This window comes from Carcharhinus amblyrhynchos, chromosome 14 (genome assembly GCF_965287045.1).
Source record: "Carcharhinus amblyrhynchos chromosome 14, sCarAmb.v2.hapA, whole genome shotgun sequence".
Classification (NCBI taxonomy): domain Eukaryota; kingdom Metazoa; phylum Chordata; class Chondrichthyes; order Carcharhiniformes; family Carcharhinidae; genus Carcharhinus; species Carcharhinus amblyrhynchos.
This window is the reverse complement of record NC_137337.1, coordinates 61220501-61248207: the sequence shown is the minus strand read 5'-3', so window position 1 is coordinate 61248207 and position 27707 is coordinate 61220501. Positions and strand designations below refer to the sequence as shown.

General features: G+C 41.1%; 1 protein-coding gene across 1 annotated transcript in view; it reads left to right on the top strand.

Annotated features, from left to right (window-relative positions):
- The first annotated feature begins 4388 nt into the window (after positions 1 to 4388).
- Positions 4389 to 27707, top strand: part of LOC145352726 (transmembrane protein 87A-like) — a 67315-nt gene continuing 43996 nt past the window's right edge. Inside the window, exons 1-5 of the mRNA XM_080202981.1 lie at positions 4389 to 4577; positions 12052 to 12112; positions 13924 to 14018; positions 16481 to 16597; positions 21754 to 21804. Of these exons, the coding sequence (XP_080059107.1) occupies positions 4437 to 4577; positions 12052 to 12112; positions 13924 to 14018; positions 16481 to 16597; positions 21754 to 21804 (465 nt within the window). The 5' untranslated portion in view covers positions 4389 to 4436. The remainder of the gene's footprint in view (positions 4578 to 12051; positions 12113 to 13923; positions 14019 to 16480; positions 16598 to 21753; positions 21805 to 27707) is intronic.

The window sequence follows — 27707 nt, the reverse complement described above, 5'->3', positions numbered from 1 at the left end:
GAATAAAGCTGACTGCAATTTCAGAACAGAAACATAATTTACACTGTAGACAATGAGTGATGAGCAATTGTGAGTTGAAGCTGAGATAGAAGTGGATATAGAGCTTGAATTCTTTTACATTTCTATGTATCAGCTTATTTTAGCAAAGGGAATGTAATGTTTAAAGCAGGGGATATCACTATTAGAGGATATTTTCCACTTCAGACATCAAACATTCTCAGATTAGATCCAGCACAGTGGCATAATGCAGCTCCCTTGATTCAACCCCAGCGATGCACTTCAGTATTGATTTCAAATTCATGTTTTATATTAGTACGATATGACTAGTTCAATTTCCCACATTATCTACTTATTACTTGGTGTCAAAATATGCGCACTTTTGGTCAGAAGAAAAGGCATTTTCCCCCAGGAATTGGCCGGAAATAAAAGCAAACTACTGTGGATGCTGGAAATCTGAAATAAAAACAGAAAACGTTGGATAATCTCAGCATTTCTAGCAGCATCTGTGGAGAGACACACACACACAAACATACAGTTAATGTTTCAAGTTCATATGAAAAACTCACTTGGAACCTTGCAAATTACAGGAAGCAAATTTATATTACATCTGTCTGACCAATACTCTGCTTGAAATTAACAATTTTTATAAGTAAAAAATTTTAATCAGCAAGACAAACTTATATTTATATAGCATCTTTAATGTAATAAAATATTTCAAGGTACATGAAAGGAACATTGTAAAACAAAGAATGTCAACGAGCCACAGAAATGTTATGTAACATGAAGAATGAAAGTGAGTTAAGAGATGGAGTGGTGTAGGGAAAGTATTCCAGAACTTAAGCATGGCCACTACACAAGAAGTCTCACAATACCAGGTTAAAGTCCAACAGGTTTATTTGGTAGCAAAAGCCACTAACTTTCGGAGCGCTGGCTACCCGTTTGTCAGGTGAGCGGGAGTTCTATTCACAAACAGGGCACATAAAGACACAAACTCAATTTACAAAATAATGGTTGGAATGTGAGTCTTTACAGGTAATCAAGTCTTAAAGGTACAGACAATGTGAGTGGAGAGAGTGTTAAGCACAGGTTAAAGAGATCTGTATTGTCTCCAGACAGGACAGTTAGTGACATTTTACAAGTCTTTTTACAACTCATCCGCTTCATCCTGGACCACAATGTCTTCACCTTCAACAATCAGTTCTTCATCCAGACACACAGAACAGCCACGGAGTCCAAATTCGTACCTTAATATACCAACATCTTCATGCACAGGTTCAAACAAGACCTCTTCACTGCACAGGACCTTCAACCGATGCTATACACTAGATACATCGATGACATTTTCTTCCTTTGGACTCATGGTGAACAATCACTGAAACAATCCATATGATGACACCAACAAGTTCCATCCCACCATCAGACTCACCATGGACTACTCTCCGGAATCAGTTGCATTCTTGGACACATGCATCTCCATTGAGAACGGTCATCTCAGCACTTCATTGTACCACAAGACCACTGATAACCTCACGATGCTCCATTTCTCCAGCTTCCACCCGCAACACGTTAAAGAAGCCATCCCCAACGGACACGCCCTCCATATACACAGGATCTGCTCAGATGAGGAGGATCGCAACAGACACCTCCAGACGCTGAAAGATGCCCTCTTAAAAATAGGATATGGTGCTCGAATCATCAATCAACAGTTCCGACATGTTATGGTGAAAAACCGCACCGACCTCATAAGTCAAACACGAGACACAATGGACAGAGTACCCTTCATTGTCTAGTACTTCCCCGGAGCAGAGAAGCTATGACAGCTTCTCCAGAGCCTTCAACATGTCATTGATGAAGATGAACATCTCGCCAAGGCCATCCTCACACCCCCACTTCTTGCCTTCAGACAACCACACAACCTCAAACAGACCATAGTCTGCAGCAAACTACCCAACCTTCAGGAGAACAGTGATCATGACACCACACACTCTGTCACAGCAACCTCTGCAAGATGTGCCTGATCATCAATATGGATGCCATCATCTCACATCAGAACACCATCCACCAGGTACAAGGTACATACTCTTGCTACTCAGCCAACGTTGACTACCTGATACACTGCAGGAAAGGATGTCCCGAGGCATGGTACATTGGGGAGACCATGCAGACACTACGGCAACGGATGAATGAACACCACTCGACAATCACCAGGCAAGAGTGTTCTCTTCCTGTTGGGGAACACTTCAGCGGTCACGGGCATTCATAAGAACATAAGAAATAGGAGCAGGAGTAGGCCATCTAGCCCTTCGAGCCTGCCCCACCATTCAATAAGATCATGGCTGATCTGTCGTGGCTCAGTTCCACTTTCCCGCCCTCTCCCCATAACCCTTAATCCCCTCTCTTATCAAGAACCCATCAACCCACTTCTTAAAAATATTTAGCGAGGCAGCCTCCACCACTTCAACGGGCAGAGAATTCCAGAGATTCACCACCCTTTGAGTGAAGAAGTTCCTCCTCAACTCCGTTCTAAACCGCCTCCCCTTTATCTTGAGGCTGTGCCCCCTAGTCCTACTGTCTTTTTTGAGCGGGAAGAGTCTCTCCACCTCTATCCTATCCATCCCATTCATCATCTTATACGTCTCAATGAGATCTCCCCTCATTCTTCTAAACTCTAACGAGTACAAGCCTAGTTTATTCAGCCTCTCCTCATAGCTCAATCCCCTCAACTCCGGTATCAGCCTAGTAAACCTCCTCTGCACTCCCTCCAGGGCCAAAATATCCTTGCGCAGGTGCGGCGCCCAAAACTGCACACAGTACTCCAGCTGCGGCCTCACCAATGCCCTATACAGCTGCAGCAAGACCTCCCTACTTCTATATTCAATCCCCCTCGCTATGAAGGCCAGCATCCCATTCGCCTTCCTGACCACCTGCTGCACCTGCAAGCTGGGTTTTTGCGACTCATGCATTCGGCCTCTGATCTTCGGGTAAGCGTTCTCCAAGGCGGCCTTCATGACACACAACAGCAAAGAGTCACTGAGCAGAGACTGATAGCCAAGTTCTGCACACGAGGACAGCCTCAACTGGGATCTTGGGTTCATGTCACACTATCTGTAAACTCCATGACTTGCCTGGACTTGCAAAATGTCACTAACTGTCCTGTCTGGAGACATTACACATCTCTCCACTCATTGTCTGTACCTTTAAGACTTAGTTACCTGTAAAGACTCGCATTCCAATCATTATTTTGTAAATTGAGTTTGTGTCTTTATATGCCCTGTTTGTGAATACAACTCCCACTCACCTGACGAAGGGGCAGCCAGCACTCCAAAAGCTAGTGGCTTTTGCTACCAAATAAACCTGTTGGACTTTAGCCTGATGTTCTGAGACTTAGTACTGTGTTTACCCCAGTCCAACGACCCCATCTCCACATCATGACTACACAAGAGGTCAGAATTAGAGGAGTGCAGATATCTCAGTGAATTATATACATAGGTAAGGTTGAAGCCATGGAAGAATCTGTAAACAAGTTTGAGAATTTTTAAATTGCACTTGATCCAGATATTAGCCAGACTCAAACGCGAACACAGAAAAGTAAACTGGCAAGTAAATGATTTTATCTGAAGCTACTGACGACATATGACTGAACTATGTTTCATGGCTTAATCAATTCTTTACATGTAAACTGTCAGGAAAACATTTGAACATTGCACATGTCGATTGAGAGGGGCAGGGAGTCAGGGGAGGGCATGAAAGGAGGGCTAACCGGAGTGAGAGTGATTAGAGTCAGAGAATGATGTAAAGGTGGAATGAAGAGGAACAGGGTATAAAAAGGATCAAAACAAATTCGGCAACATTGGAAGCAAGTCCCGGGGCCAGGTGGGAACTACCTAGTGGTTGGAGGTCCCGGAGCCGGGCGGGAGCCACCTAGTTGTTTGATTGTCCCGTGAGGCGGGGCGGGAGCCGCCTGGTGGCTGGAGGTCCCGATGCCAGGCGAGTGCCACCTGGTGTAGAAGGTCCCGGCGCTGGGCGGGAGCCACCTGATCATTGGAGATCCTGATGCCGAAGAGAGCCACGTAGTGGTTGGAGGTCCCGGAGCCGGGCGGGAGCCACCTGGTGGTTGGAGGTCCCGGGGCTGGGTGGCAGCCACCTGGTGGTTGGAGGCCCCGGGCCCAGGCGGGAGCCACCTGGTGGTTGGAAGTTCCGGGGCCGGGCGGGAGCCACCTGGTGGTTGGAGGTCCCAGGGCCGGGCGGACGCCACCTAGCAACGGGTGGTACTGGGGCGGGCGAGTGCCACCTGGTGGTTGGAAGTCCCGGGGCCGGGGGGGAGCCACCTGGCGGCAGGAGGTCCCAGGGTCGAGCGGATACCATGTGGGTGCTGGGAAGTCTGAACTGTACCAAGCCGGAGACGGAAGTGACGGATCGTGTTGTGGCACTCGGAGATGGTGGTTGCTGAACTGCAAATGAGCATGATGCTGGGCCCGGGAGAAGGAAGCAGATCTTGGTTCTATCTAGTCTTACTTGGTGTTTTCCGAGTTTGTATCGCTGCCGAGGTATCCAAATGGAGTATTCCTGTGACGGAGGTATGTCAGCAGATAAACTGCGCAGACAAGAGGTTAATGATTTGGCATATGTGACAGGGAGAAGGAGGGAAGGAAGTGAGAGAGATTAAGAATGGGGGTGGGCGGAGGGTGAGAGACAAGGATTTTATTTGATTTACTATTGTCACATGTACATAACACAGTGAAAAGTATTGGTTCTTGCACGCTGTACAGACAAAACATACCGTTCATAGAGAAGGAAACGAGAGTGCAGAATGTAGAAGGGACGGGAAAGAATGAAAAAGAGGGGTGAAGGAGAGAGGTTGGAAAAGAGGGAGTAGTGAATGTATGGTTTGATCACTTCCTCTGACTTGCATCTTCTTGATTTTTTTTGTAAATTTCAAAATTTTCACTGTTCGAGCCACACCTGCATCTTTTAGCAGGATCTTTAACTCTGATAAGTAGGTTGAGAAAATTGTCTGTAATTGAAGACAATTTGCTTTATTTCTTTCTTTTGATTCTTATTATCTGAAGCTATGAATATCTTTCTAATATGGTCTCTCAATTCTTCAATGTCCAGACTAGAAACACTGCAGTTCCACTGACGTTGCAAAAATAATTGCTTTATCATGCTTCATGTCTAGTTTAATTTGTACCTTTTTCATGGAAGCTTTACTCAAGCAAAAGTATCTCTCAATGGACCACGTCAGTACTTATAAAATGGCTTATTACAGCTGTGTTACATGGAATGCAACCCTTTCGTGAGTTCAATTGTTTTCCCCAAACCTAAAGCATATATTATTATGTCCCTTAAGTTCATTACTTAATCAAGATAACATTTTAACTGGTCTGAACCTCACATTGTTGAAGTATAAGCACTACCATACACAGTTAAGCAAGTGCATGACTAATGTATTAATCACACGACTAAAACTCCTGACCGATAATAATTTGTTTGGATTTAATCACTTGGTGGGTGAGAACATCAGCATCACAGTATTTGGTAGTTCTAGACAATCACATTTTGCTCAGGATTTAGCTTCCAGATTTAATTGGGAAATTCAAAAGCGTTCTCCATATACTACGGGCTGAGTATTGGTTGAATGACATGTATCACATTACTTAAAAATCATGTAGACCATGTGAAAGTTGTCATTCCCAATTGAAGATAGAGTTTCACTTGGAGACTAAACAAGCTTCTGAATAGTGAACTTCCTCAAGGTTCAAATCACTTCAATATCTATGTGAATGATATGTCTCCCACCACAGAACCAACCTCAGCAGTATTTTGTGCTTGGACTTAACAGTGATGGAGCAATATTTCATCCACTGGCACTTCTGCCAAAACCCAACTAATAGCACAGTACTGTTTTCCACCTCTGCAACTGACTGGTTGACGGTGAACTCCAGATCTCCTTTTGCGGCAAAGGGTCACAGAAAATGCCAAGACCAAAGTAAACATTATCCAGCTGGAAATCCAGTGTAATCATTCTTCGTATTACTAACTTTATGTACTCTTTAGCAGAATCCTGCTCCCCGTGAGGGCAGAGAGCAGCTCGACAAAATATTTGGACTTCAGCGCGTCAATGTGGATCACCAGTGGTATACTGAAAATAACACCTGTATGATGGCTCTTGGGTCTAATATGCTACCTCCTCCTGTGTGCCAGAAAGCAAAAATACTGAAGAGTTTGATCGCATTGAAGCCAACCCAGCACTGTCAATCCATGAAGACCTTCATAACCTACTGAAGATATAGCTTAAATCTAGCACACCATTCTGGAGCTTTGTGAATGCTTTGAGCTATGCAGATTTTAACAAAAAAGATAAATGGTACAACCTCTGGGTTGACACTAATATTGCCAATGAAGATATGGTGAGTAATTTGATAGTAGAGCTACTAGATTGGAACTCCCTATAAGTGTGGTCTACACTCAAAAGGATCTATACTCTTCATGCATCCCACCTTCTCCACAAATGTGTTCATCCAGATCAGAGTGGATTGATACCAGTACGTTGTGTATGAATGTGGCCTACGAAAATTTGCCACAGATTTCAAGGCAATTCACCTAACAACACCTTTTTGTGACTTGGCTGTCCAATTTGAACTGAAACTTATAAACTGCACGTTCTGATATATAAGAGAAAGATGATTATCTTCATCACCTTTCTCAAAATTCTCTGCATTCTATGATATTCTGAAGATCAAGCTTCCTGGACTTTGGGCAGTCCACCACCTAATGATACTTCAAGAAGCACCTGCAACTGTTCCTTGGGTAGTTCTGCGATTCATTCACCTAATATTTCTATTAGAATTTTAGTAATAGCCAGATCTGTTAAAAGTCCTTTCGTCCTTATTCTGCCTGTATTTAATTTGTGGTGTAATGATGCTTGTGTGCAATACCTAGATCATTTTGAAGTCTAGTAATCTTTGTATCATCGTGGAATGCTCCATTTGTTCCATGAAGGCTAAAGTAAATGACTGACAGTTTCCCTGGTATCTTTTTCAAGGCAACAGACATATGATCCAACAGGGTCTTTCACTTCAAGAACCAAGAATAGGTTATAATCAGGAGCATGTCTGTTATCCAGAAATTTAAATACCAGCACTGATTCAGGGATTCCCAAATTGAATTTTATCCATCCTTTATGCCATCTTAGAATCTATGATGTATTTTTCCATGGAATGACTACCTATTTTCTGAGGCCTATCAAAAGTCTGACCACATCTCATTGGCACTTAACAGATCATCTCAAAATTTGATCTAGGGACTCTATTGCCAATCCAGACCTTCATTATCCTACTGACAGGCAAGCATCTCTCAAAATACTTTACTTCTGACAGGAAGCTCCAACTCCAAGGCCAAACTTTATTTCCTGTTTCGTAGGCACATATGTGCTTCATTTTTCTACTGGTCATGTAGTTCAGACTCCAACACCAGGAGGTAACCATATTGTCATGAGTTACACTTATTTTTTGCCATTCTCCAAGGGACGACTTCTCGAATAAAGAGTCTTCTACAGACCATGGCCTAACCTGGCACATTCTGGATCAAAGGCAATAATGCTACAGCCTGAACCACACGGCCCTGAGCCTAAACCTTCACATTCTAAACCTTCATGGCCTTCCTGAAGTGTGGTGTCCCAAGTTGTACATTTCTCCCATCAGGCCAAACTATTGCTCCATCGATTTAGCATAATGTCCTAATTTGCATAAAGCTCAGTACCCTACATGCTTTATTAACTACTTTGTTAATCTGTACCACAACCTTCAAAAGTATCTTTTCTTGCACCCCTTTAAATTTTACCAGTTAATATTATCATCCTGCCTAATTTTTTTTGCTTGCAAAATGTATTGTTTCACAATTTTCTGTATTGAATTTCATCTGTCGTGAGTCCACCCATTCTACTACTGTCTCTTTCCTCTTGAAGTCTATTATTATCATCTTTACTATTTACCACACTTACAAGTTTCATACACTTGGAAATATCAAAATTGTGCTTCTACCCACAAGTCCAAGTCATTTATGTCAGAAGCAACTCCTGTCCCAGTACTCAACTTTGGAACCTCCACTGTAAATCTTCCTTCAGCCTGAAAAACAGTCATTCCTCTCAACTCTGTTTCCTGTCCCTTAGCCAATTGTGCATTCATTCTGTATGCCCCTATTATCCCAGCTGCCTTTCGGAAGTCTGTCTGCACAACATGAACTGAACAGTATTCATTCACCCTCTGTTATTTAATCAAAAAAAAACTCAATTGCCAGATATATTCTGGTTCTCCTGTATTTGTCTATTTATGCAAGTGGCTGTCAGTTTTCTTCTGGATTATTGTTTGTAAAAAGCTGCATCCCTCTCCCCTGCCACGCTGATATTAAATTGACCTTTCTGCAATTGCCATCTTTATCTTACTTCACTCTTCTGAATAAGAGTGTCCCATCTGCAATCTTCCTGCCCTTGCATACCATCCCTGTACCTAAGGAGGATTGTTAGATTGTGGCCAACACTTCTGCCATCCACACTTGCTTCCATCAGCAAACCTAGGATGCATCCCATGTGGATCAGGTGACATATCCAGTTTAAGTACTTTCCAAGCAATTTCTTCATTTACCATAGTTTTGCAACAATGCAATATGCTAATTTAGAATGTCAGCCATACCTTCTGCATCAACCAGTAGATCTCCATTTTGGTCCCTAATTGGCCCCAATACTTTACTGACAATCTTTTTAATATTGGAATATTTCTGTAGAAGATGCTTGGATTCGTTTTTTGTTCACTACCAATCTATTCTTATACTGTCTCTTCAACCTTTTTATTTCTTTTGCATTTCTTCTCTCTTTTTTTTTAAATATTCAGCTGATTATTCCTCTGCTTTGTCCTACTATCTAACTTCTTCAGCATCCAGGGAGCTCAAAGTATGGTTGCCATCCCTTTCATCCTTTATCCAAATGTTTCCCTGTTTAAAGGTTGCCAGTTGCTCATTACATTTTTAATGCCAGTTTTGATTACATTTGCATGGTTTGGAAGTCTGTTCAATTCACCAAAATTAACCCTTCAGTTAATTATCTTTATTCCAAGTTTCTATATTTGTAACTAGTCCAAACATAACAATATTATGATCACTTTCTGAGATATCCAACTCAGACATTCTTCACTTGACTACTTAATTCTCCAGAATTAGATCCACCAACGCTGCCTTCTTCAATGGGCAAGAAACATTGAAAATATTGTAACCCTACTATTCAAAAGGGAGGGAGAGAGAAAACAGGGAACTATAGACCAGTGAGCCTAAAGTATGAATTGGGGAAGTTGCTAGACTCCATTATCAAGGATTTCATAGCTCAGCATTTGAGAAGCAATGATGTAATCAGACAGAACCAGCATGTATTTACAAAAGGGAAATCATGCTTGATGAATCTATTGGAATTTTTCGAGGATGTAACTAGTAGTGCTGACCAAGGAGAACTGGTGGAAGTGGGTTATTTAGACTTTAAGAAGGATTTTGACAATATCTCGTGGCAGACTACTATGTAAAGTTAAAGCACACGAGATTGCAGGTAGTATCCTGAGCTGGATAGAAAGCTGGTTGGCAGACAGGAGACAAAGACTTGGCAGAAATGGGTCTTTTTCTGATTGACTAGTGGGATACCACAGGGATCTGTGCTAGGACCCCAACTGTTCACATTACATATTAATGATTTGGAAGAGGTAACTGAATGCATTTTCTCCAAGTTTGCAGATGATACAAAGGGTGAGGGTGAGCTCTCAGGAGAATGCAAAGATGCTTCAGTGTGATTTGGACAGACTGAGTGAGTGAGTATATGCATGCCAGATGCAGTATAATGTGGATAAACATGAGATTATTCATTTCAGTAGCTATAATAGGAAGATAGATTAGTATTTGAATGGGTGTAAATTCGGAGAGTTGGATACTTAGCAAGACCTTGGTGTTATTGTGCATCAGTCATTGAAAGTAAGCACGCAAATACAGCGGGCAATAAAGAAGGCAAATGATATGCTGGCCTTCATAACGAGAGGATTTGAGTGTAGGAATAGGAGTGATATGCTGCAGCAATGTGGGGCATAGGTGAGGCTACACCTGGAGTATCGTGTGCAGTTTTGGTGCTGTTATCTGAGGAAGGATGTCCTTGCTATAGGGGGAGTACACAAAGATTTATCAGGCCGATTCCTGGAATGACAGATCTGTGATACAAGGAGAGACTAAATCAGTTAAGATTATATTCACTGGAATTTAGAACAGCAAGAAGGATTTCATAAAAACTTATAAAATTCTAACAGAATTTGATAGGGTAGATTCAGAAAGCATGTTCCCAATGGTGGGAGAATCCAGAACTAGTTTGAGGATGAGGGGTAAACTTTTCAGAATTGAGGTGAGAAGAAATTTCTTCACCTAGAGAATGGTGAATCTGTGGAATTCACTACCACAGAAAGTAGTTGAGGCCAAACAATGTGTGATTTCAAAAAGGAATTAGATATAGTTCTTGGAGTTAAAGGGATCCAGGGATATAGGGTGAAGGCAGGATCAGGATATTGAATTTGATGATCAGCCATGATCAAAATAATGGTGGGGCAGGTTTGAAGGGGCGAATGGCCTATTCCTCCTTCTCGTTTCTATGTTTCTACAAAAAAGAAAGTTCTCCTGAACGCACTTCAGAAATTCCTCCCCACCTCTATTCTTAATACCATCAATTCCTCCTAAAGTTCCCATTGTATAATTTTTTTCTGTTTCTGCACTCCGGTATAATTCCAACATGACACTGAAGCTTAGCAACTTTTAAAGTATTACTTCATGGGATGTGGGTGTCGATGAACAGGCCAGCATTTGTTGTCCATCCCAGTTAAGAGTCAACAACATTACTGGAGAGCTGTAGGCCAGACTAGGTAAGGACAGCAGATTTCCTTCCCTTAGGAGATTAGTGAAACAGATGGTTTTTATGCAACAATTGATTGTATCATGGTCACTATTACTGACACTAGCTTTACATTTTAGTTATATTATTTTAACTTAAATTCCATCAGCTGCTGTGATGAGATCTGATTCCAGCGAAATAGCCTGGGTCTCTAGATTAATATCGCTATCATGCCACCTCCCTTCAGTAACTGTTATTACTATTGTGATCTGTATGTGTACCTTGAAACCAAAAAAATGTTTGTCTGACAACTTTCAACAAGGCTGATGAATCTACGTTCATTATTTCTTCAAATGATTACTCAAAGACGTAGTAACATCCTAATAAAACCACTGGCGTGCTTATGGTGAACTGGAGATGTGCTGTTTTAAAATGGGAGCGTTATGTTCTTTAGATAAGTCTTGCTTCTGTGTGCACTCTTGTCATGACCCTTGCCTATACAGATTTTAGAAATGCGTAACTAAGAATTGTGTTATGGTAGCTAATACTTCGGAGGCCTCCCAGACACAGCAAGAAAACATTGTTGTCTCCCTCAATCTTTTCACTACTTTGTTTTTTTTAAAAAATATCTGTTCTCTGCACTTAATTTCTGCTTAATGTTTGGGGCTCCCAGACTAACCCACTTCTGATTTTATCTGTGACTCAATTTTCTATTGTTCATTATGGTGGGCAAACCTCAAGTCTGCCAGCTCAGAAGTCTATTTCCATTCTCCAACATATCCCCCTCTACATGACTAATTATTCAACGTTTGGATTACTTATGACCCATCCCTTCCTTCTGTAGATTCTAGATATAAAACCACAATAATGCATTCTTCACTGCAATGTGTTACAGAATAATATTAAAAAATAACTCAGCAGTCACTGTAAATCAGTGGCCAAAAATACATCACACATTACATTATATAACAGCTTGTTTGCATATAATAACATATTGCCTAATTTGGGGAAGGGCTTAAATTATACTGTTGTTAGATATTCGAAAATTTATTTTTGTACTGGCATGGGCTAATGGTTGAAAATATCTTTCAGTGCTCCGAATTCACTGTTCACATAAAATTAACCTTTATCTTCCTGTTTTTCTTCAGCTAAATTCTAATCATACATTCAGGAAGACGCTTTTCAATGGCAGCACTATTTCTTTAAACTGTAAGTATTAGTTTTTACGTGTGTTGAATGTGAAATGGAAAGGAGTAGCAAGATGCAGACACAAAATAAATTGAATGCTGTTAAATTCCCTAAGAAGGCTGATCCACAATTATCCACTAGGTTGTGCTCAAATGACTTGGGTGATGCTTTGTTTCAGATTGGGGGAATCTCAGTATCTCCCTCAGTAATTAGAGATCAAGGTGTCACCATAGAGCTGTAATGACACAAGGAGGTTATCCAGCCCATCAAATCCATGCCAGCTGTCTGAAAAGTAGTCTCATCAGTCCCATTCCCTTGCTATGACCCAGAAAGTTTTTTTTCTCACAAATGCCCGTTCAATTTTCTTTTAAACTGCTAATCGGGTATGCGTCTGTCACCCTCGTAGGCTTCAGACTATTATCATTCATTGTGTAAAAAAAAATGTTTTTCTTCACATCCTCCCACATCTCTTGCCCGAAACTTTAAATCTCAGTTGCAGGGTCTTTGTGTTTCCATCAGCTAATGGGAACAGCTTTTCTTTTTCTACATTATCGAAACGTCATGATTTTGTACACTACTATCAAATCTTCCCTCAATTTATTTTCTTCAAGGAGAACAATTCCAGTTTCTCCAATCTAACATTCTAATTAAAATCCCTCCACTCAAGAACCATTTTGGTAACTATCTTCTGCACCTGCTCAAAGATCTTCATATTCATGCTGAAGTGCGGTGGTCAGAACTGGATGTAAAGCTCTAGTTGTGGCCTAACCATACACTTGTTAGAACAATTTCTTGAGGTTTATCGATGCACTGTGTTGCAAGGCTGCCAACTAGATTATGTAGAAGTGGCCACTCTTTAGCTGATATATCCTGACCTTTTGCTAGCTCGGCATCCACTTCATTCTGCTAAATGATAAATCATCCAGTTACTCTATAAATGCTTTGGCAATGTTTGTCTTTTTGCGAAGTTTGTCTTGGTGCAAACTTGTTTATCATTTTGTTGGAAATCACAAACAGAAAACTTTCTCCCTTTTTGATGTCAGTGAGTTACAGCAGAAGGTGGGCCCAGAAGAAAAGAGGGAAATTTGAATCAAGTGAGGATGTGTTTCTGATGCTAACAATAAGGATTAGTTAATGTCAAGCTCTGACATTATTTGCTTTTGTTCATAACTAAAGAATCATTGGTTCTGCCTGTGAGAATTTTTTTTGGGCCAATAGAGATGATTGATATCTTGCAGAGTCATTTCATTTGCCAGTATCCAGGATCTCATGCACAACTATATTTGTGATTGGTGATCTAATCAATCTTAGTGTTGAAGAGCAGTTGAATTCAGAATAATATGGTTACACTTTTGCTCCTTGCGCATACATTGCAAATCCTTTGCATAAGCAAAGAGCAGCTTTCTCCACCAGAGAGAGAGAATATTAAGGGTTACTTGGAGACACCTGCTATTCGCCAGCCAACTCTTCAAACTTGTACTTCTTTCTGTGGGTTTAGTTAATAATATTTCTCCCAACATCAGCCCATAGTATAACTTAATACTTGTTTTGTGGTTATGTTTGATGAGGTGACCCACTGCATTTTTATATTGCTCATTTATAAACCAAATGAGTATTGGCTGCTGAGTTTTATTGGTTCTGGAGTGCACAGGTAAAATGTACTGAGTACATTAGTGTTTCTGTTGTCTCACTGAAAGGACTAATGACATATGAACAGTAGTCAAGTTGTGATCTCTGCTTCCTCAGAGCCTGAAACCTATTGTAAAAATGACAGAAATACAGTATGTTGCTGACCACGTTGTTTCTCATTCTTTCATTGTTCTTACATCTAGTTCTTGATGGGAACACATGTGATTCCTCGCTGACTTTTAACATTTCCTGGTACCTCAGGTATTCACACTGCTACAATGAAGTCTTCAACATGCCAGTAAGTTTTTAATTTGCAGTAGGTTAGACTTGCAAATACTATATTGCAGTGCTGTTCCGTGAAGCTTTTGATATAGACAATTTCATAGAATCATGGAACCTTACAGTGCAGAAAGAAGCCCCTCAGCCCAACGAGTCTGCACTGAACACAATCCCACCCAGGCCCTACCCCCATATCCCTACATATTTTACCCACTAATCCCTCTAACCTACGTATCCCAGGATACTAAGGGGCAATTTTTTAGCAAGGCCAATCAACCTAACCTGCACATCTTTGGACTGTGGGAGGAAACCCACACAGACATGAGGAGAATGTGCAAACTCCACACAGACAGTGATCTGAGCCGGGAATCAAACCCAGGTCCCTGGAGCTGTGAAGCAGCAGTGCTAGCCATTGTGCTACTGTGCCGCCCCAGTTTGCTGGATGCACAACAGAATGTTGGTCCCCCTTTGCAGCCACACGCATTTTGTTTATGTAACTATGAAAAGTGCTGACCGAAGTGTGACAGAAGAAGAGGGGTAAAAAATTTAGGATTTTAGTTGTATTTGAATAGGCTGTTTTGCGTGTTGGATGGAGTGCTACCTCTTGGTATCAGCATCTTACATTTTCTAGAAAGTAACATTAGACAAAACTGTGTTGAATCCCAGTTCAGTCAAAGTTCTACTTCCATTTAGTCCACAAACATGGGGACCATTAAGTCTGGCAGGGTAGGGGGGAGTGCTTTTGGACATATGAAGACAAAGGTTGGTAGTTATCAGTATTATCGAATAGTGTGGGGTGTGTTATTTTCCAGCTAATCAGCCATTTGCCTGAATTTCCAGATTGTTGTTGCCACAGTTACAGTGCTCATACTAATATGATCTTCTTTATGCTCCCTGTAGTCAGTTGTGGGCAAGTTACTAGCGTTTGATGACTGAGCACTTGAAATAAATAAGAGCTGATTAGAGGGTGCCAGCATGGCTTTGTTAATGATAGGTTATCTCTGACTAACCTAATTATTATTTTTTTGAAAGACAGGGAAGGGAATATCGGTGAATGGGTGGAGCATAGAAACATGAGTTGACCAATCAACCTTTCGAGCCTGCTCTGCCATTCAGTTAACTCATTGCTAATTTGGATCTTAACTCCATTTTCCCACCGTTTTTTCCATATCAATGGCCATATGTGAGATGGTGACAAATGGGATCGTTTGTCAGAAAAAGTGATTCACATTTCCATTATCCTTTATGTGAAAAGTGCTTGCGAAATTTTAAAATTATGTCCCTTGTTCCTGATTTTCCTATCACAGGAAATACTTTTTCCATATCCACCTCATAAAATTCTTGAATATAAACACCTTGATCAGATCAACCTGATATATATGGAAATACAAGTGAAATTCATGCCTCAAAGACCTACTAGGGAATAGTCCTGTGTTTTGCACAACTGCTGACCATACTCATCATCCCAAATACCATCAAAAGCATGTGAAGATAGAAATCAAAAACAGGCTCCATTGATATTGCAACTTATTGCTCCTCTTAACAATGTTGGGTCAATGGAAGAACTCTTGCCTTGAGTCAGAGGTTTGTGGGTTCATGTCCTTCTCTTTTGCCTCGAGCATGAAGCCATTGCTGCAATGTTGAAGAGATGCCGGAGTAAATTTTCTCATCCTGCCTGCCACTGGAATCATAGCAGTGGACAGAACTTTGACCAGAATATTTAAAGGTCTGTTGATGTCAGGTGGGAATTTCCGGTCTTGGGGCTTGTGTGGCTGGAAAATCCTGCCTGCCATCTCTCAGATAGAGACATTTGCTGGAATTCTACCGCCCTGCCCTCCAGTCGGAGTGAGCAATGGGCGGACAACAGAAATGTCCGTTGATCTCGGGCGGGAATTTTTGGTCTTGCTTGAATGAGGCCGTAAATTCCCATTGATTAAATCAAGGCCCAATCTGCCCTCTGTAATGGAGATAAATGATTGCTTGACATTATTGTGAAAAAGAGCAGGGGTCTTTCGTCCAGTGCAGATACTTATCCCTCAACCAATATTACCAAAAATAGATGGTCAGGTCATTGGCACATAGCTGTTTATGGGAACTTGCTGTGTGCAAAATGGTTGTTACATTTCTTATATTAAATGGTGACAACACCTCAAAAGTGTTTTATTCACTGCAAAGCACTTCAGAATATCCAGAAGTCAAAAAAGAAGCTATATAAATGCAGATCTTTCTTTATCTCAAAATCTTAGTGAATTAGTTTGAACTCAGTTGTGTAGGTCTTTTTCTGGGTAGTACATCAGCAGCAGATATAAGGAATGGCAACATATGACTGTCTGTTAACATGAAGGCACTTATTCCCTTCTCTCCACGACTTCTCTTCCTCCCCCAATTTTGGCCCCTTCCTTGCTTTTCTAACTGTTCCTCATTCTACAGTAAAACATTGAAGCTTTCAATTTTTATATTTCGTATTTCAATTCATTGCAGGATGAGCAGAATATTGTATATTTTGAAAATAACCGAGAAGTACATGATGGATGGTCGGGAAGCTACGCACAAAATTTCATCATTATTGAGAACTGCACGGAGCTCCTTAAAAAACAGGTAACTCAGAGCGTTGTGAATCTCATAGTGCAAAGTATAAACCCTGTAGTGTATTTATGGGGTGGGCTCGGTTGTGTGAGGAGAAGGGGGGCAATTTTGCAGTTTGTCTGTAGGGAGGGGGCAATTCAATAGTTTGTATGGGGAAGGGGCACTTTACATTTGTGAGAGCTAAGGGAAAATTCTGTACTTTGTGAGTCCAGAGGAGGTAATTCTGTCATTTTGTGTGTGTGTGCGTGTAAGGGGTGGCTTTATAGTTTGTACGCATGGAGGGGCACTTCTGTAGTTTGTGTACACAGTAGGGGAGGGCACCTCTGTAATTTGCATACATAGAATGGGGGTGCTGCTGTAATTTGTACACGTGTTGGGTGCCTCTGTAGCTGTGCATACAGAGAGAATGCCTCTGTAGTACTTCTAAAGATGGGGCAATGGATTCACATAAGAGGAGATTTAGAAACTTAGCGAGAAAGGTCAAGGCAATAGTGTAGATTAGCAATACGGGAAACAATGACCAGTGTGTGTCTGGAAGGGTCAGAGTGAACAAACAATAAGGGTACACCAGAAGATGAGGTCAGGGTAGAGAAAATTGGTAAGGAAACAGATTTAATGGCTCTTTATCTCAATACAAGTAGCATTCATAGCAAGCTAGGTGAATTACTAATACACAAAAAATGTGTTTAATATGAAAGATATTACAGCGATATGGTTGTAAGATGATCAAGGATGTCAACTGAATATTCAAGAGTATCTGCCATTCCATAAGTATAAGAAGAAAGGAAAACAAAGTGGAGTGATTCCATTGATAAAGGATGAGATCAATACAATAATGAGAAATGTTGATGGCTAGGAAGGTCAATATGTCTGAATGAAGCTGAGAAATATCAAAGGAAACAAGTCAATTATGGGAAGCTTATAGGCCCCCTAACAGTAACTACACCTGAGCATAAATTAAAAAATAATGGGGACTTGTAAGAACAGGACTGCAATAATCGTGAGTGATTTAATTATCTTGAAGATAGTCTTGAGAATAAGTTCATAGAATGCAAGCAGAACTAATTTGTAGCTGGAATTAACCAGGGAGTAGGCTATTTTAGATCCTTTAATGTATAATAGGACAAGATTAATTAATCACCTCAGTAAAGAATCTTGCCAGGACAAGTAATTATAACATATTAGAATTTCACTTTGAGGATGTGAAACTTGGATCTGAAACTAGTGTCTTAAACTACAATAAAGAAAATTACAAAAGTAGGTAGAGTAGTGTACAAGAGGCAGGGAAAATAGGTGAAAAGGTGAGACGATAGAGAACCATTTAATGAGATATTTCACAACTCTGAATAGATATATATTCCATTGAGGAAAAAAATGATTCTGTAGTGAAGATAACATTTTGCGGATTATTAAGAAAGTTAATTATGGTGTCAAATTAAAAGAAAAGGCATAACAATGCTTTATAAGGTTAGTGATAGGCCAGAAGATTGAAAAAATTAGAAATCAGAAAACAATGACTAAACCTACTAAAGAGGGAGACATTGGAATACAAACTAGCAAGGGGATATAAAAATATGGTAAGAGCTAGTACAAGTATATATAAAAGGAAGAGAGCAGCTAGCTAAACATTGGTCCTTTAGAGGATAAGACTGGGAAATAAGGAAAAGGCAGAAACTTTGAATAAGTTTTTTGTATCTGTTTTCAGGGTGAAAACCCTAAAATCCCAATAATAACAGAAGAAAATCAAGGGGAAGAGAGGGAGGGTGGAAATGAAATCAAAATACTATCACTAGAGAAAAAACCCTGGGAAATCTAATGGGACTTAATGCTGGAAAATCCCCTGGATCTGATGACCTGCATCAATATGGTCTTAAAAGAAGTAACTGCCGCGATAATCAATGTATGGGTTTGATATTCCAAAGTTCCCTGGACTCTGGAAAGGTCTCAGCTGATTGGAAAACCACAAATTTGATACTGCTCTTCAGGAAAGGAGGGAGACTGAAAGCATGAGCTAGTTAGCCTAACATTGGTCATAGGAAAAATGTTGGAATCCATTATTGTGAATGTAAAAGCAGGATATTTAGAAAATCATAATTCAGTCAAGCAGAATCAATAAGGTTTTACAAAAGGGAAATTTGTGTTTGGCAAATTTATTATAAAGTTCCTTCAGTATGTAACAAGCAGAGTGGGTAAAGGGGAATTAGAAAATATAACATACTTGGATTTCCAAAAGGCATTCCAGAAGGCACCACAAAAGGGTTAACTACACAATAAGAGCTCATGATTTTGGGGGGTAATATGTTAACATGGATAGTAGATTGGCCATCCATAAAAGATGGTGGACATAGAGCAAACAAATTCATTTCAGATGAGGTGTCTTCAAAAGGCACACCTTTGCTTTTTTTTCCATAGGATTTGGGCATCATTACTGGCTAGGCCAGCATTTATTGCCCATCCCGAACTGTCCTTGAGAAGGTAATGGTGAACTGCCTTCTAGAATCACAGCAGTCCATGTTGTGTAGGTATAACCACAGTGCTGCCAGGAAGGGAAATGGTTGATGGTTGAAGAGTCCAATTCTTGAGAGGCAAGTACCACAAATAAAGCTACTGCATATTGTTGGTTGCTTTCAGCATTGGTGTCTGTTGCCTAGCCGCAAGACATATTGCCATTTTCCACTATCATCAACTGGTGACTCCTAGGTACAATAATCAATATCTAGGATCTTCATGTCACATTTACAAACCTCATTGAAATGGAGCTTTAGATGTGCTACTGGTCATCTAGCACCTGCTATCTCACTATACAGAAGATGTTTGGGTATATGGCCATCTTGCAAGTTGTGATATTCCTGAATCAACAAAGCCACCTGTTGGATGACTGCTAACAAATTTGTGAGCACTGCCTTCAAAAGGCTTGCCACATTCATTGTTTTTATTCCACCAAGTTATATCCATAGCACGCAGAAAAGATGGAAATTCTTTTGCTGTTAAATTGCTCATGTTTCACAGCTAGAACAAGGTGCTAGGAAAGGCAACAAAAACCTTTGGCTGACTCGCAGAATGTAAATAGAAAAACAGCAAGTTGCCCCTTTCGATCAAGCTGATGGACTCAATGTGAGGGGAGACATAATTGAGATGTATATTATATGAGTGGCATGGATGGAGCCAACAGGAATAAACTTTTCTCCTTGGTGCAGGGATCAATGACAGGAGGTTTAGAGGGGATGTGAGGAAAGTATTTTCACACAAAGGGTGGTGAGAGTCTGGAACTCACTGCCTGAAAGGGTGATGAAGGCAGAAACACCCATAGTTTATAAAGTTTTTTTTTTAATGTTTATTTTAGTGTCACAAATAGGCTTACATTAACATTGCAATTAGGTTATTGTGAAAATATCCTCGTTGCCACACTCTGGCGCCTGTTTGGATACACTGAGGTTTAGCATGGCCAATGAACCTAACCAGCACATGATTTGGACTGAGGGAGGAAACTGGAGCACCCGGAGGAAACCCACGCAGGCACGGAGAAAACATGCAGACTCCGCACTGACAGTGACCCAAGCCGAGAATCAAACCCAGGTCCCGGGTACTGTATTTAATAATTATTCAGATGTGCAATTTCAGTAGCAAGGCTAACTGTTCTAATCCCATTTACGTGCTGGTAAATGGGATTAGAACAGTTAGATGATTTATCTTTGACCAGCACTGATGCAATGAGTTGAACAGTCTTTTTCTGTACTGTATACCTCTGTGACTGTATGTACTCAGCACCTTGTTCTGCGCTGTTTGTCATTGTGGAACCAAGCTAGCAGAATTTAGTAACCAGTAACAGCCAAGTGTTACTGTGGTCAGGGCTGAGGTATAACATCTTGTTCCATGATCACTTTTTTAGACGTTTATACATGTGAAAAAGTTGCAAGCATGGGAGAGACTGTCCATGAGTCTTTGTAGCTGAGTTTCATGTAGGTGATTACTGCAGCATCATCAACGTAGGGATTCTCTAATCCCTACGACAAGACGACATGCGTTTTTGTCTTCGCTTTCAGTCTTGATAAGGTTATAGCTTGCTGTTTGACCTGTATGCAAATAGACTTCTTTTATTTCTGAAGGGAAGACAAAAGTCAGGTTAACGATTTACAGCCCACATTAATAACTTAAATGAAGGGGTCAAGTGTATTGCAGCCAAATTTCCTCACCACACAAAGATAGCTCTCATATACAAATCATAACATGTTAGCATGCGGGTACAGCAAGTAATCAGGAAGACAAATTCAATGAAAGCCTAAGACTGCAAATCCTGGAAATCTGAATTAAAACAGACACTATGGCATCATTGGATGAGATCTTAACAGATCTGCAACCAATCTCAATAAACCTACTTCTGCCCTATATCCCTTAATAACTTTGGTTAGTAAAAATATATCAATATCAAATATTTATAATTGATAAAACATTTTTACTGGTAGTAAGTCCCAAACTACCACAACCATTCGTGTTTCCTAACATCACTTTGGCAATGTCTGGCTCTAATTTTCAGACTGCAACCCTGCGTCCTAAACTTCCTAACAGCAGAAAGGTTTATCTGTCACCTTCATATCTTGAAAACTTTGATTAATCCATCTCTTATCTTCTAAATTAGACAGTACAACCCTGCTTTATATAACCTCTCCTTGTAGCTTGGCGCTTGGAATCCAGGAATCATTCTGTCAAATCTACTCTGCACTTTGTCTAAGACCAATATATCGTTCCTAAAATGTGGTGCTTAGACACAGTGGTTAGCACTGCTAACTCACCGCACCAGGGACTCGGTTCAATTCCCAGCTTGGTTCTCTTCTGTGTGCATTTTTCACGTTCTCCCCGTGTCTGCATGGATTTCCTCCAGGTGCCCCCACAGTCCGAAAGACGTATTGGTCAGGTGGACTGGCTATGCTAAATTCTCCCTCAATGTACTTGAACAGGTGCCAGAGTGTGGCGACTAGGAGATTTTCACAGTAACTTCATTGCAGTGCTAATGTTAGCCGATTTTTGACACTCATAAATAAATTTCAAATTTTAGATCTGCTCACAGTACTCCCAGGTGTCGTCTTACCAAAGCTTTGTATAATAGCCAAACTTCTACCCTCTTGCAGTGTTTTTTTTTCCAAGGTAGTAATGTCATTCTTCTTTTTCAGTCCTACCATCCATCTTTAATCCATGTGAAGAAATTGGAACCCCTGAAAGAGGTGAGTGCAACTTGGGTTTTTTTTAATTTGTTCTTTGATGTAAACATTGTCAGCTGGGCCAGCATTTATTGCCCATTCCTAAGTGACCTTGAATTGATGGTAGTAAGCTGCCTTCTTGAACTGCTTGAGTCCATATGGTATGGATACACCCACAGTGCTGTTAGGTAAAGAGGATTTTCACCTAGCAACAGTGAAGGAACAGCGTTATGGTTACAAATCAGGATGGCGCGTGGCTTGGAGGCGAATTTGCAGGTGGTGGTGTTGCCAAGCGTCTGTTGCCTTTGTCCTTCTAGGTGCAAGAGGTTGAAGGAGTCTTGATGAGTTGCTGTAATGCATCTCGTAGATGGTACTCACTACTGCCACACTGTGTCGGTGTAGTAGGGGGAGGAGTGACTGTTTAATGTAATGGATGGGGTGCCATTCAAGCAGGCTGTTTTGTCCTGGATAATGTTGTTGGAGCTGCACTCATCCAGGCAAGTGGAGAATATTCCATCACTCTCCTGACTTGTACTTTGTACATGATGGATAGTCTTTGGGCAGTCATGAGGAGATTTATCCTCTGCAGAATTTGCAGCTTTTGACCTGCTGTTGTAGCCACAGTGTTTATATAGCTCTTCCAGTTCCGCTTCTAGTCAGTAGTTACCCCCAGGGTGTTGGATGTTGATTGTAGGGATTCAGCAATGGTGGTGCCATTGAATGTCAGGGGGAAATGGTTATATTCCCTGTCGTTGGAGAGGGTCATTGTCTGACATTTATGTGGAATGTTGTTTGCCACTTATATAACCTCAATTGTCTGGGTCTTATACACATATGGACATCAATTGCTTTGAATCTTTAAAAATCTCCCCAAATGTAAGCAGTGGCTCCATTTCGAAACTCTAGGCTATGATTAGCTGTGATTTGTTTTACATTCTACACTATAATAATAAATTGATGATGTGAAGAATTGGGTAATGTGATTTAAAAGAAGATTGAGTATTGCAGTATGCACCATCATTTTAGGTTGTGTTTGTGTTCTCACACACAATGCACAGGACAGCAGAAATTATACACATTAAAGGCCACATTTATCAAGGCCATTAGCAGTACAAAGCTCAAGTGTTCAGAACCAATATTTGCACAATACAAAAACAGCTTCCATTCTTGACAGATTGGCCCAGGCCTTTAGAGCCAATCCAAGTCATCCTTCTTCCAACTGCCCATCCCTTTCCTCCCTTCGACAGTTCTACTTAAAAGGTGACCCTGGTTTTTGTCCTGTATTTTACATTTTCACCCTTGCTAGTTGTTTGCACTTTTGGCTTTGTCCTTCATTCTTTGTTTTGAACGTTGTTTCAACACTTAAAAGACTACAGTCCAAAGCTACTTGTGAAATATGATTTGTGGAAATATTGCTGTGAATGTATTCTATAGAACAGTTAAACTCCATAATAAAAACAGAAAATGCTGGAAACGCTCGGGCCCAACAGCAAATTTGCAGAGAGAAACTGAGTTAATGTTTCAGGTCAATGACCTATCATCAGTATTCAGCTCAAGTATTTTACTGCCTCAAATTTAGCTATCATAAATTTAAAACTTAGCCACATATTCTTCTCCCGACTAAGCTCCATTAGTTCCTTGTTCTTCTTTCTGAAATGCATTAAACTTTAAAAACTTCATATCCCGGACTTAGCATCACATTGTGTGATATCCCCTTCTAGAACCCCTAACAATTTCCTTTGCACCTAGCAATTTAATTTTATAGGTTTTCTTTCCAGCATTTATTTCAAGTCAGCAAAGTGATTTACATCCAATTAAGTAGTTCTTAAAGTGTAGACACTATTTAGAAGTGGCACAGTGATTAGCACTGCTGCCTCACAGTGCCAGGCACTTGGATTTGATTCCTGCCTTTGATCACTGTCTGTGTGAAGTTTGCAGTTTTCCTTGTGCTGGTTAGGTGCATTGGCCACGCTAAAATTTCTCTGTGTATCCGAAGAGGCATTGGAGTGTGGCAACAAGGGGATTTTCACAGTAACTTCATTGTAGTGTTAATGTAAGCCTATTTGTAACACCGATAATTAAACTTTAAAACTTTATTTAGGAAACACAACAATCAATTTAAGCACAGCAAGCTTCTACAAACGCAAATATAACAATGACCTGATAATGTTTTTTAGTGATGTCGATTGAAGGACCGTCAGTGTCCCTGTTGATCTCACCTGTGGGAAGCGCACCCATTTTCAGCTCCTCAAAAACTGCATTAGGGAGCTGGAGGTGGATCATTTGGGGGGGGCAGAGGTGGTCATAGATAGAAGCTTCAGTGATGTAGTTACTGTGAAGAATGAAGATAGATGGGTGACGGTGATGAGGGGCTGGGAGGAAGCAGTCAGTGCAGGGATCCCCTGTGGTTGTTCTCCTTGGCAACAAGTATACCGCTTTGGATACTGTTGAGGGCGATGACCTACCAGAGGTAAGCCACAATGACTGGATCTCCAGCATTGAGTCTGTCCCTGTGGCTCAGAAGAGAAGGAGGGAGAGCAATAGTCATTGGGGACTCGATAATTAGAGGGACAGATAGGAGCTTCTGTGGCAGCAAAAGAGACTCACGATGGTATGTTGCCTCCCGGGTGCCAAGGTCCGTGACATCTCGGACCGTGTTTTCAGGATCCTTAAGGGGGAGGGGGAACAGTCACAAATCATGGTACACATCGGTACCAACGACATAGGTAAGAGAAGGCGCTGGGATTTACAACAGGAATTTAGGGAGCTAGGGTGGAAGCTGAGAGCCAGGAGAAACCATGATAGATAGAGTGGACGTGCGGAAACTATTTCCTCGGGTGTATGTAGCTGTTACTAGGGGGCATAACTATAAGGTTCATGGTGGGAGATATAGGAGGGATGTCCGAGGTAGGCTCTTTACTCAGAGAGTGGTTGGGGTGTGGAATGGACTGCTTGCTGTGATTGTGGAGTCGGACACTTTAGGAATTTGCAAGCGGATATTGGATAGGCACATGGAGCACACCAGAATGATAGGGAGTGGGATAGCTTGATCTTGGTTTCAGACAAAGCTTGGCACAACATTGAGCGCCAAAGGACCTGTACTGTGCTGTACTGTTCTATGATAATTATTGACCAGAACATTGGGAAGAACTTCTGCAGTAAGTGTCATGGAATCTTTAACTTGGACTCGAGAGAGAACAGATGGGCCCTTGGCTTTACGTCTCCAGAAGACCATACAACACTTGTTCAGTACTGCATTAAGAGGAGAGTCCAGATTTCTGTCCTTATGTCTTTGGTCTGGGACATGAACCCACAGCATTTTGATGCAGGCAAGAGTGCTATCAATTAAGTCAGGCTTGCCCAACTTTTTGGTGTAAGGGTGGATCACATTTTTTTTTTGTCACTCAAGGGACTGATGAGCAAGTTTTGGAAGAGAAAGATTTGAAACAATGTTGGACGTGAATTTTTTTTTTTAAAAAAAATGGTATGGAAAGAAACAATTTATCAGGCAAAAAAAATCAAAGCAACAAATTTTTTAAAAAGTCACAAATAAAGATGATCATTCACTACATATGGGAGTGGGTGAGAGCACATTAGTGTGTGGAGTGAGTGAATGAGAAGCCCAAGACTGGGAGTGAACCAGCCGTATGCACACCATCTCATCTGTTTCCTCTCCTGCTAGAGAACACATTCCCTCTCATTCTCTCTTCCCCTCTCCTACCCCCATTCTCTCATACCCTCACACACCCTCCCCCCCCCCAACTCATTGCTCATTCGCTCTCCTCACATTTCTCTCCCCCCCCCGCCCCCCTGTCGTGCTCACCCCACACTCTCTCCCTCACACTTCCCCTCCCTTCTCCTCACTCTGCCTTTGCATCCTCTGCCCCTTGCTCTCACGGCCCCCTTTTCCCATGCTCTCTTCCCCTTCGCAATTGTTTTTTAATTTTTTGGATATGCTTTTCTCTCCCTACTTAAGGGCTGCTGGAAGACTGGGGATGAAGTTTGTGGCCTTCTAATCTGAGTGGCTCAGTGCTATACCAGTAAATAGAGCTTTTCACTGAAATTTTCATTTGATGTATGGAACTGGGGAAGTCTAAGTTTCTCAATAATGAGAGCTGCAACCTGCTGTGGCAAAAATGCAGAAGCTGCTGACTAAAGTGAGCTTAGCATTCAGATATCAGCAAGTTCATGCATCGCTGATGATGGTCTTCACAAAGTTCTCCTGCATTGTAGAACGCTGAGGTTTTCATCCACCTTTAGATGTCTTATAATCTTCATCTTTTGAAGAATTTCCATGGCAATGATTGTTTTGGAAGAACTAAAGCTTGTATTTAAGTAGCATTTTTCATATTCCATATTTCATTTTCCATGTCCCAAAGCACCGTACAACCAATTATGTACTTCTGAAGTGTAATCGCTGGAAACATACATAGCAACCAGCTTCCAACAGACAGTAACGTATCACTGACCAGATGAACTGTTTTATCTGATGTTGAATTAGAGGGAACTATCGGTCCAAACACCAAAGAGAATTCCCTTCTTTTCTGGAATAGTGGCATAGGATCTTGTATGGCTATCTAAAAGTCAGGACCTCAGTTCAGCATCTCACCCCTAAGTGTAGCACTCTGCTGGACTATAAGCCCTGATTTTTCTGCTCAAATCCTGGAGTGAAATGTACTACCGCAAGGTAGTTTGTTAAATAAGATTAAATCTCATGGAATCCAATATGACGTAGCTAAACGGATAAAGGTGAAGAAGGCATTTAGCGTGCTTGGTTTCATTGGTCAAAACTTTGAATACAGGAGTTGGGATGTGTTGTTGAAGTTGTATAAGACATTGGTATGGCCACAGTAGGAATACTGTGTACCATTCTGGTTAGCCTATTAGATAAAGGATGTTATTAAACTCGAAAGAGTGCAGAAAAGATTTACTGGGATGCTATTGGGACATGATGGTTTGAGTTATAAGGAGAGGCTGGATAGACTGGGACTTTTTTCTCTGAAATGTAGGAGGCTGAGGGGTTATCTTAAAGAAGATCCATAAAATAATGAGGGACATAGATCAGCTAGACAGTCAATATCTTTTCCCAAAGTCAAGGGAGTCTAAAACTAGAGGGGATAGATACAAAAGGGTCCAGAGGGACAATTTTTTTCATACAGAGGGCGGTCAGTGTTTGGAACAAGCTGCCAGAAGTAGTAGTAGAGGCAGGTACAATTTTATCTTTTTTAAAAAAAGTTACATGGGTAAGATAGCTATAGAGGGATATGGGCCAAGTGTGGGTAATTGCGATTAGCTTAGTGGTTCAAAAAAAAGGCAGCATAGACAAATTGGACCAAAGAGCCTATTTCCACGCTGTAAACCTCTGACTCTATAAATACTATCCGCTTATCTGGATAATTGCAGATCCAACCATATTCAAGTTTGATGCCATCCAGAACAGCACAGTCTGCTTAATTGGCAGTATATGCACCACCCTAAACATTCACTCCATCCATTGTGATAGCAGCATGTTCCATCAATCAGAAACACTGCAACAATTTGCTTTTGATAGCATCTTCTAAAACCACAATCTCAGCCACCTAGAAGAACAAGGCAGCACGTGCATTGCAACCCACCAGCTGCTGGTTCACCTCAACACCATCCTGCCTTGGAATTATATTGCCACTCCTTCACTGTTGCTGGGTCAAAATCATAGAACTTTGTCCCTAGAAACACTAAAGTTCAAGAAGGCTTCCACCTTGTCGAGCGCAATTAGTTATAGATAATAAATGAAAGCTTTGCCAGCAATACCCACACCCCATGACTGAATAAAAAAATCTGGACACGCCCAATTGCAGCACAGCCAAATTTGGTTAGTTCTATGGCCTCATCTGTTACTTCCCCAAACGGTGGACTACCATTTGCCCTATTTAAATAGACTACAAATG